This window comes from Epargyreus clarus, unplaced genomic scaffold (genome assembly GCF_041222505.1).
Source record: "Epargyreus clarus isolate Ecla_fem2 unplaced genomic scaffold, WU_Ecla_fem_2.2 ptg000007l, whole genome shotgun sequence".
In the NCBI taxonomy this organism is placed as follows: domain Eukaryota; kingdom Metazoa; phylum Arthropoda; class Insecta; order Lepidoptera; family Hesperiidae; genus Epargyreus; species Epargyreus clarus.
The window spans coordinates 17986706-18008554 of record NW_027332215.1 but is presented as its reverse complement, the minus strand read 5'-3'; the positions used below and the strand labels follow the sequence as shown (position 1 = coordinate 18008554).

At 39.8% G+C, this 21849-nt stretch overlaps 1 protein-coding gene across 1 annotated transcript in view; it reads left to right on the top strand.

The window, feature by feature from the left end:
• Window positions 1–20733: 20733 nt before the first annotated feature.
• LOC140743577 (uncharacterized) overlaps window positions 20734–21849 on the top strand; it is a 111468-nt gene continuing 110352 nt past the window's right edge. Inside the window, exon 1 of the mRNA XM_073074972.1 lies at window positions 20734–20875. Coding sequence (XP_072931073.1) covers window positions 20825–20875 — 51 coding nt within the window. The 5' untranslated portion in view covers window positions 20734–20824. The remainder of the gene's footprint in view (window positions 20876–21849) is intronic.

The window sequence follows — 21849 nt, the reverse complement described above, 5'->3', positions numbered from 1 at the left end:
AGTTGCAACATTTTTCCCTCACATATGTAAGTACATACGAATTGACAAGTAACTTTAATAAAAGCTTTTTTTTATAATATAAGAGCAGCAGATCAGCATGCAGTCCACTAGTTAGTCCAGTGGCTACTGCCGCCCATGGACATCTGTAATCAACCCCAGATAGGATTAGATATTTCTACCTGAGGTCGGCCCCAGATGCGCCGCTACCTCTGAGTACTAAGCTGGAACGCCTCGGAAAAGTCTGTCTCCTTTACCACACCCACTTCAAACCGGAACACAGCAGCGCCTAACACTGCTGTTGTTAGGTAGAAATAGGTGTGGCGGTGGTGCCGCCGGAGTCGAACCACAAAGGGTTCTACCACCTTCAAAAGCTTGTAATAAGTGTACCACTCAGATTTCAACTGCGCTAGATTCAGATATCGCATTTTATATTCTGATAGGTTTCAACCAGTTTTACTCGTACCTACATATCTATATGAAATATAAACCTACTTTGTATGTAAGTGTTTATCTGATCCAAAGGGAAATTACGCTTTTGATGAAGTAAATATTTTTGTTAAAAACATTAAGTACGAAACCACAAACAAATCAGGAAACATTTATGTAACCCGAGGACTAAGTACAAACGCGTCAGCTACTCTGTTAAAATATCTGTGAAAAAATAAATCATACTAAGCTTTTTATACGTATATTTATGTAACATAGGTATGACGTAGCAACAAACATCAATGAGCCGTCAGAGCCTTAAGGGGTTTGTTAACTCTGAACTTTTTAAACAGGACTCCTTGAAAAACAGAATGAACACGTGCAAAGGAAAAATACTTATTTAAACCACGTAATACGTTACATAACGCGGATTTTTTTTATAGAATCAATAGATTAATGGTTACCAAGTGCATCTAAATTGTTATTGTGTCAGTGGCAATATTAGTTCACATATGGCCATCAATAATTCGCTGGCAATTGGTCGCGCGGCAATCTCGCGCTTATTTCAATTGATATGTTCAATGCGGAACAGAGGACGATCACGCGTTGCGCGTCGGAACACGCAAGTCCATCAATTATCACTAGGTTATGCAATATTTGTCCATGTATCCAGTGTGTCCTCTGAGTGACATAAGGCAACTAAAAGGTGGAGGTGGTAGAACCTTTTGTGCAGTCAAGGTTATGCAATATTTTAGTCGTTGTAGTCGCGGGACCACAATGTAACCAGTGTGTCCTCTGAGTGACTTAAGGCAACTAAAAGGTGCAGGTGGTAGAACATTCTGAGCAGTCGAGGTTATGCAATATTTTAGTCCTTGCAGTCTCAGGACCACAATGTATTCAACGTGTCCTCTGCCTGACATGAGGCAACTAAAAGGTGCAGGTGGTAGAACATTCTGAGCAGTCGAGGTTATGCAATATTTTAGTCCTTGTAGTCGCGGGACCACAATGTATCCAGTGAGTCCTCTGAGTGACATAAGGCAATTAAAAGGTGAAGGTGGTAGAACCTTTTGTGCAGTCGAGGTTATGCAATATTTTTGTCCCTGTAGTCGCGGGACCACAATGTATCCAGTGTGTGCTCTACGTGACATAAGGCAACTAAAAGGTGGAGGTGGTAGAACCTTCTGTGCAGTCGAGGTTATGCAATATTTTTGTCCCTGTAGTCGCGGGACCACAATGTATCCAGTGTGTCCTCTGCGTGACATAAGGCAACTAAAAGGTGAAGGTGAATCTCATCTTATTTGGTTGGGGTTGATTACAGGTGTACAGAGGCAGCTATCACTTACCATGTGTATAATTTAAATTTTCTAAGTATATATTTTATAAGCATATATAGACGACCCGCATGGTGGAGCGGCAACCACGCTGGTCTGACGCGCAAAAGGTCCCGGGTTCGATCCCCGGCCAGACAGATATTTAAATGATGAATTTAGATTTCTGTTTCTGGGTCTGGGTGTTTGTGTATTTGTTTATGTGTGTTTCCATGGCACCCAGAAAACAGGGAATCCTAGTGGGGCTGTGAGTGTAGAAAGCGTTAAAGCGTTATATATAAAATGGATAATACTCTTCACAGTTATCAACATGAACGTCGCAACGTTGTTTTCGTTTGAAGGATGTCGTAAATTAAGAAGGTAATCCTACTTAGGCGTCAGAAACAACTAAAGAAGACTCATCTATGATTCTATTTCATAAGGCTTTGATACCTTGTAGATGGTAGAACGAATGTGGTTCGCCTCCCGTGGCACCACCGCCAGACCTATTTCTACCTAATAACAGCAGTGTGTTAGGCGCTGCTGTGTTCCGGTTTGAAGGGTGTGGTAAGGGAGACAGACTTTTCTGAGACGTTCCAGCTTAGTCCTCAGGGCTAGCGGCGCATCTGTGGCCGACCTCAGGTAGGAATATCTAATCCTATCTGGGGTTGATTACAGATGTCCATGGGCGGCAGTAGCCACTTACCATCAGGTGGACAGCATGCTCGTATGCTACTCCTATATTATAAAATATATATATACATATACATATAAAAAAAACCTGATTTCTTTTTTTTTTTTTTTTTTTTTTTTTTTGGCGCCCAGATGTAGGTGGAAAAAGGGCTGACCCTCTACGGAGAGGGAGGAGCAAAAAATGCGTCCAAGCACTTACAGGCCGCGACGGCCGGTGCCTGCGTCGTGTGGGGCTGACTGAAAGGTCCTCCTGAAGGGAGGACCATCCCACTAAAAACTCCTTTAAGGCATTCGTCCAAGGGGACCGTACAGCCGACATCGGATAGCGACCTCTCGTTTGCGGAGCGAGAGGCGCTAGCGGCGCTCCCTAGAGAGCTACCGCTGGATAGATGACACTGAAGGTGTCAACGTATCATGAATAAGATTAGAATCGTCGGGAAGACGATTCTCTATGGAGAGTTGAACGCCCCTGTGGGCGGCCAGAAGATTCTCCACATCGGTGGAGAGTTTGTTAGGAGCGTCGGTCAAGATGTTTCTTGGCCGACGGCAATTGTAACGGGTAGGAAGAGGGGCAGCATAGTCCGCTGCACCCTTGATTAAGGGATTGGAATGGTTTTCTGAGCGGTCAAAGAACGCTTCAGAGAATTGTCTGAGGACTTGTTGTATTGGAGCGAGCTCCAGGTCGCGGTGGAGGTCAGCGTTTCTGACATACCAGGGGGCATTAAGTGCCCGACGACAAAAGAGATTTTGTATGACCTGGAGTTTGTCTAGGATGGTGGGATTCGCGTGAGCGAAGACTGGGGAGGCGTATGTTAACACCGGTCGAATGCAAACCTTATACAGCGTTCGCTTATTCCTGGCTGACAACTTGCTGTGTCTGCCAATCATGGCGTTGAGGCGGCTCATGTAAGAGCGGGCGGTATGGGTGACCTTAGAGACGTGGGGTCTAAAGGTTAGGCCCGGGTCAAGGGTAACTCCTAGGTATTTTACTGTGGGCCTCCATGGAATGGGGGCCCCAAGTAATTTGACGGAGGGCAGGTTGTTTAAGCGCCTGCGTTTGTGGTCGAAGCGCATTGCGGAGCTTTTCTCCGCATTGACTTCGATGCGCCATTTCCTAAACCAATCTCCTAACTCGTTGACCGAGCGTTGGAGTTTGGCGAGGACAGATGACTCCTTTTGCCCTTGGATGTAAAGGGCGGTGTCATCGGCGAAGAGTGAGAGCTGCACCCCTTTTTTGGGGATAGGAATATCGTTGGAGTACGATATGAATAATGTAGGAGCGAGCACTGAGCCTTGAGGGACTCCGGCTGTTACGGGGCGTGGGGGAGAGAGGATACCTTCGTGCCTGTAGCGGAAGGTTCTGTCCTGAAGGTAGGAAGCCACGATGCGGACTAGGCGATCAGGAAGACCAGAATGGTATAGCTTGTATACCAGTCCTCCATGCCAGACTTTGTCAAAAGCCTTGGCGACGTCGAAGAAGACTGCTAGTGTCTTGTTACGTCTTGGATAAAACCCGCTTGTGATGTACTCGACAATGCGGTGGACTTGTTGGGGGCACGAGTGCTGGAGGCGAAAGCCAAATTGGTGAGGAATGATGAGTGGGGGAGCATCTATTGGGAAGAGGTGCCCTCTTATGTGAACGAGGATCACCCGTTCGAAAACCTTGCCCATTGCATTGAGGAGGCTAATGGGGCGGTGGTTGGAGGGAATATGTTTCGGTTTCCCAGGCTTGGGAATACCGATAACTGTTGCTGTCTTCCAGGCTGTTGGAAAGAAGCTGAGATCGAGGCAGGCATTGAAGATAATGACCAGAAGGGTCAGTGCCTGCTCGGGGAAGTGTTTGAGCGCCAGGTTGGAGATACCATCCGGACCTGGGGCTTTACGAGGTTTCAAACCGCGGATGACGGTCCGGACCTCGTCTGTAGTGATTTTAATGGGAGCAGAGGTGACAGGGAGAGAGATCTTTTTAAGGACCTCCTCCTCCACCTTGTGAATGTGGATAGGGTCGCACGGTTGAGTGCTGGGGGAGCACTGCGCAGCGATGCTATCTGCGAAGCATTCGGCCTTCTCAGCGTCTTCGAAGGCTATGCTGCCGTCGGGACGCGTGAGAGGGGGAGTGCTTGAGAAGGCTTCGGTACGAAATCGTCTAGCGATTTTGTAGAATGCCTTGTGAGAAGGTTGGATATCCTCCATGAGAGAGTTCCAGTTGGAGTCCCTCAGTTCGGCTAGCCGGGATCTGACTTTCCTTTGGAGGGCGTTAGCGCGCCTCCTAAGGACAGGGGTGGGATACTTGGCGGCCCATCTGAGGGCTGCGTTTTTAGTTTGAATTAGCTTCCTGACCTCGCGAGGTAGTTTGCGGTTCGGGACCTCTACCACCTTCGCGTTGTCATGAAGCGAAGTCTGAACTAGCTGGGTGAATGAGTTCACCGTACTGTCTATTTTCTCCGAGCTAACAAGGTAGTCTGGGGGAATAGTATACGGTGAATCGGGGGCCTCTATGGCCGAGGTGAGAGATTTCTCGTACCCTTCCCAATTAGTGAAGGTTTTCGAGGAGGTATGGGGAGTTGGATCATAGGGACCTAACTGTAGAGAGACTGGACGATGGTCTGAGCCCAGATCGTCCAGTGTTTCGATCGCTCTTGTATTGAGCGCGACGCCTTTAAGGAGGGCGAAATCCAGCACGTCGGGTTCTTGGTCTTCCCGATCGGGGTAGTGGGTTGGCGCTGTTGGAGAGAAGATATCAAAGTCCAGTGCGCGGGAAATGGTTAAGAGTTTCTTACCGTTGGTGTTAGTCAGACGACTGTTCCAAACGGTATGTTTGCAATTGAAATCTCCAAATAGTACGACAGAGTCTCCGAGCGAGAGGAGGGCCTCCAAGTCGCTTTGGAGAGGGGCTTTATTGGCGGGGAGGTAAATTGAGGCTATGATCAGGGACGGGTGTCCTGTCATGCCTAATTTGCATATGGTGGCTTCCATATTGGTGAGCTTGGGTGTTTCCAGAGGGGTGCAATGGAAGGATCTCTTGTAGTAGATGGCAGTGCCTCCGCCACGACGGTCGTCGGCTCTGTCATTACGTACAAGCGCGTAAGAGGGGAGACTTACGCCTTTAAGGGAGGGCTTGAGGAAAGTTTCCTGAACAAGCAACAGGTCGATATCCCTGTTGCGGACGAACTCTTTGAGTTCGGGAATGCAAGGCTTAAGACCTCGTGCATTGAAGGAGATAAGCGAGACGCCTTTAGGTTTTTGACGACCGGGATGAAGGGGTTGAGTATGAACGTTACTCATTGAATGGACTTGAACAACGCTAAGTGTTCAGAGTAGATTGCGATGCGCTCCGCCTGGCTGGCGTTACGCATCTTTTGCGAGACGAGTATGATCTCGTCGAGGTTCACGCCCTTAACGCAGTCCTTAAGGAACATGATATGTTCCCTTACCGATGCGTCTTGGGTGGGGCGGGGAGTGGGAGTGGCCTTAGGGGCCGGGGTTGGTGGGGCGGTCGCGGGTGCGACTTTCCTCCAACTCATGGGAGCGGTTGGGGTTTTGGAGGCCCCTAGCCGCGGGAAATTGGTCGAATTGACCGGAGGTGGGCCTGCTTTCGAAGGCTGCTTTTTAGCAACCTTCTTTTGAGCGGGACGGGGGGCTTTAGGGCAGCCACGGTAGTTAGCCGGGTGCCCTGAAGTGGTGCATAGCACGCAGGCAGGAGGGGACTCGTCTTCACGAGTTCTCTTGCACTCACGTGTGGCGTGGGGTTCTAGGCACTTGACGCACCTTGGGGGGGCAGTGCAGTTCGCCGCTGCATGGCCGTAAAGCTGGCAGCGGTGGCACTGGGCAGGGTAGCCACGCTTGTTAGGTGGTTCCACCTTGATCTCAGAAAGGCCACAGATTGTGAGCTCCTTCTCCTTGAAAATGTCCTTGGAGGACGGGGTCTTGGCTAGAATGGCCAGGGCTAGAGGGTATTTGACCCCGTTGCGGTTGTACAACTTGTGTACACCTTCCACGGGGAACCCTTGGTTGACTAGATCCGTTAGGATTTCGTCGGTGGGAAGCTCGTAGGGGAGACCCCTAAGGACCGCTTTGATTTTGCGGTCCTCTTCTAAAGCGTACGTGTGGTACGGGAGTTGAAGGTGAGTTAGGAGCCTAATGAGGCTCCTGAAGTCCTCGGTGGTGGGGCATGAAACGCGAATAGAGTCGCGAAGGTTACGTGCCTTGGTGTAGTGGATCTGTTTATCCACTAGGGTTTTAGAGAAGTCGGACCATTTCGACTTATCTCTGAAGAAAATGTGTGGGGGCGGTTTGCACTTGGCAAGTGCCGGTTCGCAGCGTGTGGCTGGCTTGGCGGGCTTAGCCGCGGGGGTTGAGCTCTGGGGCTCGGTGGAGGCTTTTGGCACGGGGGCCAGAGTGGAGGCTTTTGGCACGGGGGCCAGAGCGGGGGCTGTTGGGGCTGGGGTGGCTTCGATAGAGGCCACGGAAGAAGTCTCACTTGTCGCCTTAGCGACGCGTTTGACCGGTCGTTTCTTGGTCTTCCTCGACTTGACAGGGGTGAAACCCTGGTCGTCGTCGGAGGAGGGGGCGGTGATGAGGGTGTGTTCCGACGATTCGTCAGAGGAGGCGGGGCGTTTTAACGAGATGGCGTCAAAGTCCATCTCGTGTCTCGGGGTGGCATCAGGGGATGCGGGTGAATCGGTAACGGACAGGGGATCCGTTACGGACTTTAAGGGCTCGCAAAGGGAGCGGAGTTTGACAGCGTCAATGGGGCGGTTGAGCTCCTTGCTCAAGAGGGAGGACAGAGCCTCGAAAAACCTATCTGTTACCATGTAGGCCATGGTAACCAGGGATGCCTCCCTGCCGAGGCAGGGAGCTAACGGGGAGGGGGAGGGAAATGCAGTTACCCCTAAGGGAAAGTAACTGCTACCGTCACCCTTGGGATAGCCCAAGTGCAGTGGGATCGGGTCTGCCGGTTTCTCTCAGACCGAGAGGTCTGAGAAGCGCACCGGGTCAACGCTAGCTGGTTTCGTTGGCACCGTTAGGTATCCACCAACTCAAACGCGTCGGGACGTGAGTTTTGTTTATTCCCAATAAATTGGCAATAAACAAAGCACGGACCGCTATCGATAATATCGAGTAGGCGAGAACCGGCCGAAAGGCCAGAGAAAATTCTGGGTTAGGAAACACTAGAGCGCGAGCAGGCGGGGCTGCTCGGTCTGGCGTTCAAACGCAGAGTCGAAACCTGATTTCGTAGGTAGCAACTATATAAGCGGACTGCACGCTCGTCCCCTACTTCCAACTTATATAAAACATCTTGCGTTCTGGCGTGCACAATTATTGTTTGTCACTTGCGATATTGGTTTTATAAATGAGATGTCTCTTGACAGTGAATACCCTTGAACACATTTAAAATACACATCAGCATCAATGAGCTCCCAATTATATCTTAAATGGTTACAATGATGTGTTACGTTTTGAATATCAACTATCGATAACAGAGAAGCCATTTAAACTATAAAATAAAAATACTGTCGTATTTTAGAGAGTTTAAGAGAGTATTCGAAGGTATTCGAAGACGACGAAAAGGTTAACGAATATACGGTTAAAAGAATGACAAGCTCATGATGATCATGTTCACAGGAAATTAAATAAAAATGTAATGAAATTTTAGAATAAAAGCGTATGAAGTGGTAGAAACCTCTGTGGTTCGATTAGCACCACCACCGCGTCATTTATTTCCTCCTAATAGCAGTGTTAAACGCTGCTGTGTACTATTTTGAAGGGTGTGGTAAGGAAGATATATGGTAACACAACGTTTGCCGGGTCAGCTAGTTATCTATAACATTCTATGACTGTTTACATCAGTTTAAAATTTGGTTAATTTGTTTAATTGTAATACAATATTTTTACTACTCTATTGAATTAGGTCTCGTGTAATATTAGATGTAGTTAGAAATATAATATATAAATAAATATATAAAACATCGTCATGGGATCTTCCATTATCCAGTTATATAATTGTTGATCCAACTTTACGTAATCTGAAATGTGCTTATAAAAGCACGTGTAATCCTTGTTAGTCTCGTAAACTGAAGTCAATTAAATCATATGATACGTTTAGAACACAGCAAGTACTTTAAAATATTTCCTTTAATATCAGAGTTACAAAACAAATAATTTGCCAAAAGCGAGTCGAATATGAACACGGAGAGTTACGTACCACCAAATTTTCATTATTTTTCATCATCATCATCATCATCATCATCAACCCATTACTGTCCCACTGCTGGGCACGGGTCTCCTCTCAGAATGAGAAGGATTAGGCCATAGTCCACCGCGCTGGCCAAGTGCGTATTGGTAGACTTCACATACCTTTAAGATTTTTTTTTATAAATCTCTCAGGTATGCAGGTTTCCTCACGATGTTTTCCTTCACCGTTTAAGCAAGTGATAATTAATTTCTAATACGCACATAAATTTGAAAATCAGAGGTGCGTGCCTGGGATTTGAACCTCGGACCCCTCGATCGAGAGGCCGCGTTTCTTAACCACTAGGCTATCACTGCTTGTATCATTATTTTTACCACACTTTTATTACCTTGGGTTGTATATATGTATGTATGTATGTATGTATGTATCTATGTAACGGAATCTTTGAACTCGGTTTTTACCCAATTTGAACGGTCCGATTAATTTAAGATTTTAAACAATTATCAAGAACCGATGACAATACACGATTTCAATAATTTTATCCCATTCCCCTTATCAGGATCGTCATGGATTAGGATTAACGAGTTTCCTTGTGCGATTTTAGCGTGGTTTTTAGTTTTTAAACTATGTATCATTATTTAACTGTTAGTATTTGTCATTACATAGCTATAGCGCAGACATATATTTATATAGTACTGCCTATGAATATAAGATGTGAAAATAAAGATGAAAGTTATTTTAAAAAATGTATAATATTTTCTTGCACAACTGAAACTCTTGTTACGAAATCCTGTGAGAGCAGGCGATTAGTGTTCTAAGTTTCTTATAAAGATCATTGTCATTGTCGCTTATTTCCTTATCACTATAAACCGTTCGTGATGCCTGAGTCAATATTGTCATTATATCATTGATAACGATTTTATTTGCAATAAGTATTCCGTATTATTCGTCATAAACATTTATTGCGGGGTAAACGAAGGAATACATTTTGTTTACTAAAAATGTATGATGACAAAATATTTAATATAATACGAGTAGAATATAATTATGTTAATAGAACACTCGTTCAATTATAATTATTGCATAATATGTTGGAAACTGGGAACTTTCATATTTATATTGTTTATTCATTTAACCGACTGCCAAGGAAAGGTTTAGTTTTTCGTGTCTTGTGTTTGTGAATTTATTACTTCGAATCTTCCAAACGGCTGGAACAATTTCTACAGTTAAGATATCTTTTTGTTAATCTTAAATACCCATCCTTCAATTTTGATGCACATAATAATATTTTACATTTGGCTTTCGGTATAAAAATAATAAAACACCTGTTTCACCGTTTCTGGATTCTACCCATAACGGGCTAAAATAGGGATTAAAAATAATTAAAAATAAATAAATAATTTTATTATACTCTAAAACCTTTCACTTGAATACCTAATAATGCTGGCCATATATTTAATTGGCCGTAATGATATGTTTGTGATTTAAAAATTAAGAAAACAAATGGGATTATGGCGGGAAACGGCAGTCGATGTATGTGAAAGTCTTGTAATAAATTACAAACTAGCTGTACCATTACCATGAGTTTTCAAAACATTCCACAATTTTATGTTACGTTTACCTAATCCATTATTCTGTTCCGTTTGCTTGAATAGACTGAGTAAACATAACAATATGTAAGCGCTCAAGTCTTTTTGTCTACCTCACATGTTTGCAAAAAAGAGAGACAAAACATAAAGCGCCATTTTGTCAATTTAGACATTTAATGTTACGTTACTGACACTATAGTTCTGATACAATCCGCTAGGGGCGCTGATTGGAGATTGTTTTGGGCAAATACGTAAACAAATACCCAGACAGTCATATTTTGTCAAAACGTAAAACGTCATGGTAAGGGTACTGGATTCATGTCTTTCACTGGAGGTAGAGTCTGCGCCAAACTGCTAGTCCGAATATAAAAACGAGTCGCGTCACAACATCAATTTTTAGATATTAGCGGGACGAAGACAGCGCGGGATCCCCCTGGCAACCTCCCCCGTCCGATCTCGCCCACGGGTACATAGCGAGTTAGTGTGCCCTCACGTGACGGATTATAACTAACAGCGTATCTAATATGAGCGCCGACTTCAGAAATATGTACTAACCCAACATATATTTCAATTATTTTTTACTTTGTAGTGTCATAGAAGTCGGTTGTATTTTTTGTTAAAAAATTTAAAAAATATTAATCAGAAATCTAAATTTTATAGCGTTAGAAATCTATTTTAATTAATATGGTTAGTGGTTCCTGTGTTATAGCAGTAAATCTCTTTAGGATATACTAATCACTACAGACCATAGATTAGTAAAGATTACTCACTCCTAACAAGAAAATGTACCCAGTTTTGAGATTTGAAATAGTTGCGTAAAAAAGTTTTGCCACGTCTCCGTGCTAAAATGTCCCTAAAATATTTGAAATTATTATTTATTTATGATGTAAATTACGCAGTATTAGTTATTTATTCGTAAATTTTCTCTAAAAATGTTTTTATTTGTCAATAATTCAAAAAAATAACTTATTAATAAGCCGTTTGTGGCTTCATTCAATTTCAAGGCGGCGAAGTATCTTTACTAATCTATGCTATAGACTCTAAAGTACCTGCAAAGTGCAAAGTGAGTAAATGTTTAAGCAATATCAACGAAAGGTTATTGTATACATATTGCGCGGGAGATATTTGTAGGAACTTTTGAAACTCTACATTTACTCTACATTATTTAAGTTACTGGCTGAGCTATATCTACTTTAATAAGCAATATTATTTATATTACATAAATTTCTGATGTACGTACCGCTAGATGAAAAATATAAAGACTAATATAAATGTGTGTAAAACAATATCGTAAATAACTTTATACTGAATTGGTACTAACTTTATTTTGCTATGAAACAAAAGAAGGCGGTATTAAAATATGAAAGTTATCATTTCTTTTTTGAAAAATATGAAACAAAAATCATGTAATTTTAAAGAACAATTGGTATGTGTTATTATGTATTGTAATGGGTAGCCTTGTTTCTCGTGGTACGTTTATTTGGTTCGATTCTAAGAGCAATTTAATGTACTTTTAATTTTCAATAGTATTAAGATATAGCTAAGTAATTGCTATTATGTCTCATACCCAATGCGCACTAAGGAGGGGTGGGGTCCACCCCAGACCTTCAGTTCTAGGGGGCCTCCAAACACAGACCCTTCCGAAATAAAAAGCAGTTCACATATACGAAGAAATCTCTGAAATTTGTATTTAACAACGAAAAAAAGCTCTTCAGGAACAAATAAGTTGTGAGATGTGTATTTATCTTAATAATCTATAAAGAAAGAAGAAAGAAAGAAAGAAATACTTTATTCAGGAATATTGCAACACACAGTACAATTACAAACAGACAAAATAAATACACAAACTGCACGGTTATAAAACTAGTTAATAAATAAGACAATCAATTTAGAATAGATCCTTTAAAAAAACAAATAAGATTAAAAAGATACAATACACAACTGAACTTATTTATTGCACAATAAATGAGTTTATTATAACATGCTATGTGCTGCAACAAACGTGAATGGGGATAAACTCAGTGAATGCCATGAGCAGGTAGACTGCGTCTTGGCCCTGATAGCGATTGCTTATATGATGATCCCCATTTATTTTGAAGTATTTTTATATGGTGGATTGTCGTAACTGCGAAGGAATACATCGTGAGGAAATCTGTACGTCTAAAAATTGTTAAAAAAGTGAGTATGTGTAAAGTCACATTTGACCGAAACCCATGCCCAGCAGTGGGACAATAATGGGTTGATGACGATGACGACTATAATTTTTTACCTAAAGCTAAGCTCTAAATCTTAAGGCAATTCTTCATTTACTTGTTCATATGATATTAGTATGTACCTAGGGATATGTATGACCAGCGGCCCCGGGATGGACGCAGTATGTGAGGTCGCATACCGTCGTACGCACCAGACGATGTGGTGAACGTCAAGCTCACCTGGGCGGAGCCCGACAGGGCAAGACGCTGCGGGAACTCCGGTTGCGTTCCTCTGGAGATTCCGGAGTCCCCTACTCAGCGCCGAGGACGGCCACCGGAGGGGTTATAGTGTGGTAAAAAACCCATATAACCCTGCGTCGCTCCCACGGCACCGGGGGTACTTTTTGAAGGTTTCCCCCTCGTAAACAAAAAAAAAAGGTATACATATGAAACTTTTTCAACCAAAAATCTTTTAAATCTTATTATTATAAAGATCGTACGTGTCGTAGTTTGCGGCATAAAACACCATTAACAACGTCTTGCGGTAATAAAGTGTTTTAAAGTTACTGTTCTTTTCAAGTAATTTATGGATTACGAAGCTATGGTAAATATTAAGAAATGTTATAAAGATTTCCGGATTCTGAGCTCGTCCCGAAAGATGAAGCAGCTTGTTATAGGGATGGCGATCTGAGATTGACTGATCGAAGAAGCGATCTTTTGGGCCAAAAAGTCGATTATTTCAATCGACTTTTTGGCCCAAAATGGATCGATTCAGCGAAAATCGAAAGTCGATCTTTTCGAAGTTTGTTGAATGATTGACATTTTTTGCTGACGAATACGTATTTCAGTGCTTGTTCGGTCCTTACGACCTTTTTTCGCCACCTTCGCCCTCTTTAGCTGAAAACATTGAAGATCGATTTTTGGTGAATCCATTCCTTGGATCTCCATTTTTTGGGAATCGAATAATTACACTTCGATTCGAATCGATCTTTTTTGGAAAGAATCGCCATCCCTAGCTTATTTTTTATTCACCAGCGGCGTCTTTGATCTCGGGCCCGCCATTAACATTACACAATTCAATGTGTCGAGGTGCTTATAATGACCTAATTACGCTGCGAAAATATTTTTATTTAGCTGCAAACGAGAACAAGTATGTATTAGGTATGTGCACGGTTTATTTTACGCTATTTTTAAGCTATAGTTATTATTTAAATTAAACGTGAAACCAGTAAGACGGCACGAAATGTGATCACTGCATAATCTGCTTAATGCTCGTAACTGCTAAGTTGAAATGTAAACTTCAATTCACTTCATTTAGGATATGCAGAAATGTATTTGTCGGCTGATGGCCACATATCTTCTTTGCTTGCTTCAGATAATAAGATCGTACATAAGGCGATGTAAGAGATCAGCGATCCAAATGACAACCATCACTAAATATTCAACATTACATTTTTATTGTACAAACACAAATTCACAAAAGGCTCCAAACAATGGAAACTAGAACAGAATAATAAGATTCATCTCGATATCGGTTTACAACGATCCGTCGGAGCTCTCCGTTCATTGCCGCCGATCATGACAAGACCGTCTGTCTTCTTCTCCAACGTTCCGTTACGCCTGGTGCCGTCTATCGCCAATGCGTTGTAAACTTCAATACGTTCGTAATTTTAATCACTCAAATGACTTGCGCTGACATATTTATTATTTTTTGAAAATAATAAAAATTGAAAGTAATAATAAAATAATTAAAGTTGTCGTCACTGCATATTCTGCTTAATGCTCGTAACTGCTAAGTTGAAATTTAAACTGCAATTCACTTCATTTAGGATATGCTGAAACATATTTATTATTTTTTGAAAAGAATAAAAATAAAAATAATAAAATAATTGAAATTGTCGTCACTTTAAAATCTGCTTAATAACTGCTGAGTTGAAATGTAAACTTCAATTCACTTATTTAGAAAGATTTTTTAATGATTTTATGACAGTTTACTAAAATGGATCACGTGTTTAGATGGTATTTATTCTCGGTATTCATATACTTTAAAACCGTCAATAAGATGTCCTAGGTTTTGAAGGAGAGCTTTCTGCTTATTTTTAAGGGTTCTGTACATCTTAATGACAAAACAGAAGGGTTATAAGGTCACACGTGTCTAGTCTGTCTATCATAGCCAATTTACTTTAAATCTATTTCAACGTATAAGTTGTTCAGTAGGAACACATATAAACTTTTTTAATAGATGTATTAGGATATAAATATCGATTTTTTGTAAACTGTACTATGACTTACATGAAATAAAAGGTCTTGCTGCGACGATCTAAAATATATTTTTAATATTGGTAAAACGTGTATACGTGACAGAAATCTCAGTACATTATTTTTGCAATATACAGACTGCAAAAATAATGTACTGGGATTTCTCTTCTACTATATAGTATACTAGTTTTTGCCCGCGGCTTCGCCCGCGTTTAAAAGAAATAAATATAACATACTAACATACATAAAACTGAAAATTCGTACCTTCAACTTTGCTAAAGATCATCACTTGATCAAATGCATAGTTTACGATTCAATCCTTATTAATATGGATTAAAATTATCGATGTTTTGGGTCCAAAAGATCGATTCTCCGATTAATCGATCTTAGATCGCCATCCCTAGTTCACGTGCGATATCCGGGATAAAAACTATCGTATGTCCTTTCTCGGGTCTCAGACTATCTTTGTACTAAATTTCATTCAAATCGGTTCAGTGGTTTGGGCGTGATGAAGAGACAACCAGGCAGGCAGACAGACAGACAGACAGACAGACAGACAGAGTTACTTTCGGATTTATAATATTAAATATTAGTAAGGATTACACGCGTTCATTCGCATATAAGTAAACTCGTTAGTGACACGACTCATTTACAATATAATTTGTTATTGGATTATATGAAACCTCGCTTTCCATGTTATAAATTGACTTGTCCTGAACCATGTAATACCACGGAGTATATCTTCACAGATAAACGGATTACATCGGAACCTTCATAACATACTCATATTAATAATAATTATATACCGTACGCGAAGACTCTGTTCAAATATATATATTTTTTAATAACTTTATTTGTTTTACGTTTTTAAGTTTTTGGGGTTTTAAACCGAAAGGGTAAGAACGGAACCCTATTACTTAGCCTCCGCTGTCTGTCTGTCTGTTCGCCTGTTACAGGGCTCTATGTCCTGAACCGAAATAGACACTTGAAAATTTTATATGTACGTATAACGGTGGCAGACGGCAGTTATAACAACAAATACTAATATTAAAAAATCCAAAGAAGAAATCGCTAGTATTCGAAATTTTTCGCTTTATCCATTGAGCTGTACTATTACCTACCTATGTAGATCGTTCAAATTTTTACAACGAATTAAATTTAGTATAAAATAATTAAGATTTTTGTGGTATGGAATCCTCCATGTGCGAGAGCGACATGCACTTGGCCAATTTTCACGAGAGAAAACTGTTCTTAATGGAATAGTTTATTAGCGATGTTGTTTATTGTTGATGTTGTTAGGGTTCAGGTTCGATCCCTTGTTGGGCATTGCACTAAATTTTTGAAATTAAAATTAATGAATTATTCTTACGTGGTTATTATTGCCTTATATAACCATATAAGTTATATATACAAAAAAGTAACCACTTTTTTATTAATTTGACTGTAAAATTGTAAAATATCCTATTAAAAAGATGAACTGCCTTTTGTAGAAATAAATTAAAGCTGGATAAAATTATCATTTTATGAGTATTATTATTTTTGGTTTTATTATTAATACAAAAATAATATACAAAAAAATACGGAGCTAAAATCATCTATCCGACGAATTGTTTGCCTGATAGAGCGTGTAAACGATTGTACTCTTTTTAACACGCTTTTATTAGCTTCAGACGTATGTATGTTGGTATGTTGGTATGTTAGTATGTTAGTATGTAACGGAATCTTTGAACATGATTTTAACCCCCTTCAAAACGTCGGATTAACTCGAAATTTGGCATACTTATTAAGGACCGATGACAATTCAATATTTTAAACATTAATAGTTTTGTACCATTGTCCTTATCAACATCCTCTGGATTAACGATTTTCGAGGCGAGATTTTTCAAACACCTTCAGCAAAGTTCATCGCAACTTTAGATTGCAAATAATTATTGCTATTTAGTTTCAATAGGCGTAACTTTTATATCGTGATTTTTAGTTTAGAAAATAATAATGTTATTTCCCTATAACTCAAATGTTCTGAAACATATCTATAATGCGCTCTTGTAGAATGATTTTTAGGATTCCGTACTCAAAGGTTAAAACGAAACCCTCTGCGGTCTGATCGTCTGTCGTTGGGCTTTATCTCTTAAATCGTAATAGATAGACACTTGTTTTTTTTACAAACGATGAATAATGGTGGTCGCTATAACGAGAAATACTATAAATTAATAAATAATTATAGTTCAAAAAACTAAAAAACACGCTTTTATGATAAAATCAACTAAAAAGTAGAAAATAATTTTCAATCTAAGAATCAATTAAGGAACAGTGAATAGTATAATTGTGGAAAAAGTGTGGGGTGCTTTTCGAACCTGATAAATGGAGCACCCCACACTTTTTCCACAATTATACTATTTACTGTTCCTTAATTGATTCTTAGATTGAAAATTATTTTCTACTTTTTAGTTGATTTTATCATAAAAGCGTGTTTTTTAGTTTTTTGAACTATAATTATTTATTAATTTTTTAAATGACAGACAAAGGACAAGAGTTGTGAAATACACAAATTAGGATTCAACTTCAAACTAGCCCCTTGACATCCAAAAAGATTAAATTGCGTCCTTTGACTACTGTAACCCAAATGTAATTTTACAATGGATTGTTATAACAACATGTAACATAGTATAGTCTGCGTAAAACTGCTAGTCCGCTCTGAATATAGAAATGAATCGCGTTGCCATAGCAAATTGTATGACTACACCTGCATGCAACAACTTCAGACCGGACTAGCATTTTGGTGTGGACTATAACGGCCTTATTAATAATTGTGGATAAGATCAAGCGTAACTTTAAACCTAGTCGTAGGTCCAAGTGTAAGTATGGATTAAGCTTGGAAAAAGCGTTATTTATTAATAAGGCTGCAAGCGTATAAGCCTATATTCACTGAATGTTAAGGGTAAATCCGAACTAAGCAACGAACGTGGCGGACAGGCAGAGAAAAACTGCACGGGCCGGTGCAATGACGATCAGTGAAAGCGGACTGTACGCAGACTATGTTGATAGATAGGTACGCACCGTTTAGGGTTGCCGCTGCTTGAAATAATGCTGGAAAAAGAAAATTATTGTGTTAACTTTAATTATTATAAGAATGAAAACCGGACAATTAAAAAAAAAACAAGTAAAGTATCCAACGTCCCTACCACAAGTTAGACGAATTTTACCAATACCACGGGCATACTTGGTTATTTTTTCAAAGTAAAAAGTAGTATAAATAACACTGTTTCAAGAAAACTAAATTTGAAATATAATGTAAAAATATGGTATTATGGTAAAATGGTACACATTTACTACTGGCAAAAAATGTGTACCATTATCAAATCTTCATTTAGGCTACATAATTTTTGGTGCCCTTTTTCTCGCCGTCTCACTATCATATGATAGTATATACACATATGATAGTATATGATAGGATGTATATACACAAATGCTTATTATTATTAATTAAGATTGCATTTGAGAATTGCTGTATACTAAATTTTTCTAATTTCGAGATTTGGTAGGCAAAAACTTGACAAATGTAAGTTTGGTGAAACTTGTTAGTAGGGCGTAAGTAGCTATTTTATTTTTTCAGAGCTTTTTTCCCCACGTGCCAAGGTCGCAATATCTGAATAATCAGTGAAAATATTCTATATTTTTAATTTCGTACATTTATATTTACATTTTTACAATGAATATAAGTATATTATATTTTTTATTTCGTATTTTTTGTCTTTTTATTTAAAATATAGAAGAATTATTTTTTTCTATAATATAAAGTACAACTGTCGTGCAATACTATACTTTATAGTATAGGTGGCAACCCTAGCTCCATTACGCTTATCCCGAACAAGTTGTCGTGATAAGAAACCTAGATCGCGCTCTAATTCAACCGCTTGTTTTTATTGTTTAGTTTAAGTCCAGAATGTTTACGTGATCGAAGTCTAATGTGGATATGTCTTTGTTACTTTTAAAATTATAAATAGACAATTCTAAGTAATTATATCTTTATATATATATTTCTTATGTGCGTGTGTATGTCACTGAACTCCTCCTAAACGACTGGACTGATTTTGATGAAATTTGTTGCGTGTGTTCAAGGGGACTTGAGAATGGTTTAGATTCACAATTTAGTCCGTGGAAAAAGGTTTTTTTAATTCGTAAGTAGTTACAGAATCGGAAACTATGCATTTGATCAGTGATGATATTTAGCAAAGTTGTTGTCCAAGAGCCCACGCGGGGTGGGAGTTGGTAAGACCAATTTTCGACAGATGGCACCACTGTCATTCCAATGCAGGTACATATTTTCCGTTTTATGTATGTCATATTATGTCTTTAAAATGCGGGCGAAGCCGCGGGCACCACTAGTATAAGTATACATTTTTAAAAAGCAATGATAAACAGTTGTACGTTTTCTTTTTGTTTGTCAAACAATTTTCTTTTTTTGTTTATTTTCTGTTTTTGTTAGGTTAGGTTAGTTATATTGATAAGCAAATATAAAGTTTCGGTAAAAAATGCGTATATAAATAAGCATAGAAACAAATTCGTTATGTTTTAATCAAATTTTTCAATAATTATTACAGGTCGAATTTTGAAGTTTGGGCTAATGCAAATGATTACAAATAGGCTTACAAATGACAATTATGCTACTGTTAAAAACTTTATCACACAACTTGTTAAGAAAACTATATAAACGATTTAAATGAATGAGCCCTATAGGACACATAGGCTATAATACGTATCTCTACTAGAGGTAATTTAAATAGTATTTCGTACAATCACGATACAAAGGTTTTTTTTTATCAACATTGACTGACCTATTTAGTGTTACGTAATATTACAATGTTAATAAACGTAATAGTATAGATATTAGGTATATTAACATTATTGTAGATTACGCTTTTTGAAGGTGGTAGAACCCTTTGTGGTTCGACTCCGGCAGCACCACCGCCACACCTATTTCTACCTAATAACAGCAGTGTTAGACGCTGCTGTGTTCCGGTTTGAAGGATGTGGTACGGGAGACAGACTTTTCCGAGGCGTTCCAGCTTAGTCCTCAGGGGTAGCGGCGCATCTGTGGCCGACCTCAGGTAGGAATATCTGATCCTATCTGGGGTTGATTACAGATGTCCATGGGCGGCAGTGGCCACTTACCAGGTGGACTGTATGCTCGTTTGCTCCTATATTATATAAAAAAAAAAGATCACGCAGAGGTTATTTCTAGAAATGAAATTCAGCAAATCCAGCCATAGTTTCGAGTGTGTTCAGCAGAATTAGGTATAATAGCGCATGTGTGACTAGATTAACGACGGTCATCCTCTAACGATAACTAACGCCGATAACCCTAGCATGATCTCCTAGACTGTGGGATTCAGGTCATTATGAAATACAAAGTATTCGGTATATATTGCATTATTATCATATTCTCGTATTATAAAATAGAAGTTATTAGGTATATTTCGTACATTGTTTTAGATGCTTAAATTGTTACAACCCAGCTATTACCGTATTGACTGTTAATATTATTCCCAGGACAGTAACTGCAACAAACTATTCTGTATATTTAATATGTAAATAAGTACTATTTATGTAATTATATTTAATGTAAAGATAATTTCAAGAAATTAAACATAAATATGCAAGTCAAATATAAATCACATATTGAACGAATTACTATAATAGAGTCCATGGAGTTATGAAAACTTTATAAATATAACCCTATTACTTTGCAATAATATTATACGACGAATATTTATTCTCTTAAATTATGAAGCAATGTGTGATAAATGTACAGTAGAACTGGTCGGTCCTACCGTTTACCCTTTTGGCGCGAGAGCTCAAAATCCCCACTAAAGATCACAATCGGTCGGCAGAACGTTTCCCCGAGCACGTTCAATAACTAGATGGCGGTGTACCGGCAGAATGGTGGCAACGCGCAAGCGGGAGCGAGCCCTCGTTATCAGTCGCGCAAGAGCCTAATCACTTTCATTGCAACCCCGCGAAGGAGGTCGCGCGGACCGCGCTATCACGCACGGCGGCCGGCACGCAGTCGGTCCCGCGCAGTAGGTGCGCGCAGGCGTGCGCCGTCCCTGCGCACGTACCGCGCACGTTCCCGCGTCTCGTGACGACACCCGGCCGCAGCCGGGAATGGAGGCCTGCTGCGCGATCAGAGCTGCCGAGGACCTTGTGGGCGACCAGGTACGCTGACCACCGCAGCCGACCCTGCGATGCCTTTCCCCTTGTACGCTTGTCTCCGCGATTTGACCAAATTCGCAACTCCAAACGTGTACGCCGCACAGGTTGATTATTGTGACCGGTCAGTTTTTATCAGCGTGATACATAGTTTCCGTGTGCGTTACAGTTTCATTTATTAGTGCGGTTTCGAGGTAAATTTGAACGTATATGTCACAAGCAAGTTATACATCTGGCTACTCGACGTTTACGAAAGTCTAGTGTTTCTACTGTGTTTACTTAGGTACAAGTTTTTAGCTGCTTGATATTCTACTTAAATTTAAAACGTAGGTACTCAATTTATATATCTGATATTACCCAATTGCAATCATAATAACAGTACCTAGATGCATACATTTTCTTTAATTCCGGAAAATGCTAAATCTCGCTGACAATTTCTCTTCCTCCTATTAACCTTTTCAATTGTTTATACAGTACAATAGAGTATTCAATAAAATGTTTATAAATTAAGGCTTTGTGCAATTAACACATTTTTAAAACAAAAAAAGATATTATTTGAAATACTTTTCTATAGTTTTCCCATTCTTATAAGAACGTTAAATTGTGCTTTATAACATTATAATACGGTTATATACTTCGTATAAAATGAAACAAAAATGTGAAAAATAATTATTAGTCAAGTTATTCATGTAAAATAAAAAGTTTTACAGGTCTATCCGATGGCATATAAGCTTTTGTACAAATAATTATAATAACCAACTGTAAAATATGAACCGTAGGTTCTGTGATACGATTATAATATAAAATGCAATAAAATAAATAATCCGTTGAATTATTGGTACATAATAAATTAAATAAGGTAGGTACATAAAGTGCATACGAGTTGACCGGACATACGCATTTTGTGTGTGTGCATAGAAAAGACTTCAACGCCCACCAAGTCCGACGGAAGAGCCCGCTCGCTAAACAAACGCTCATTG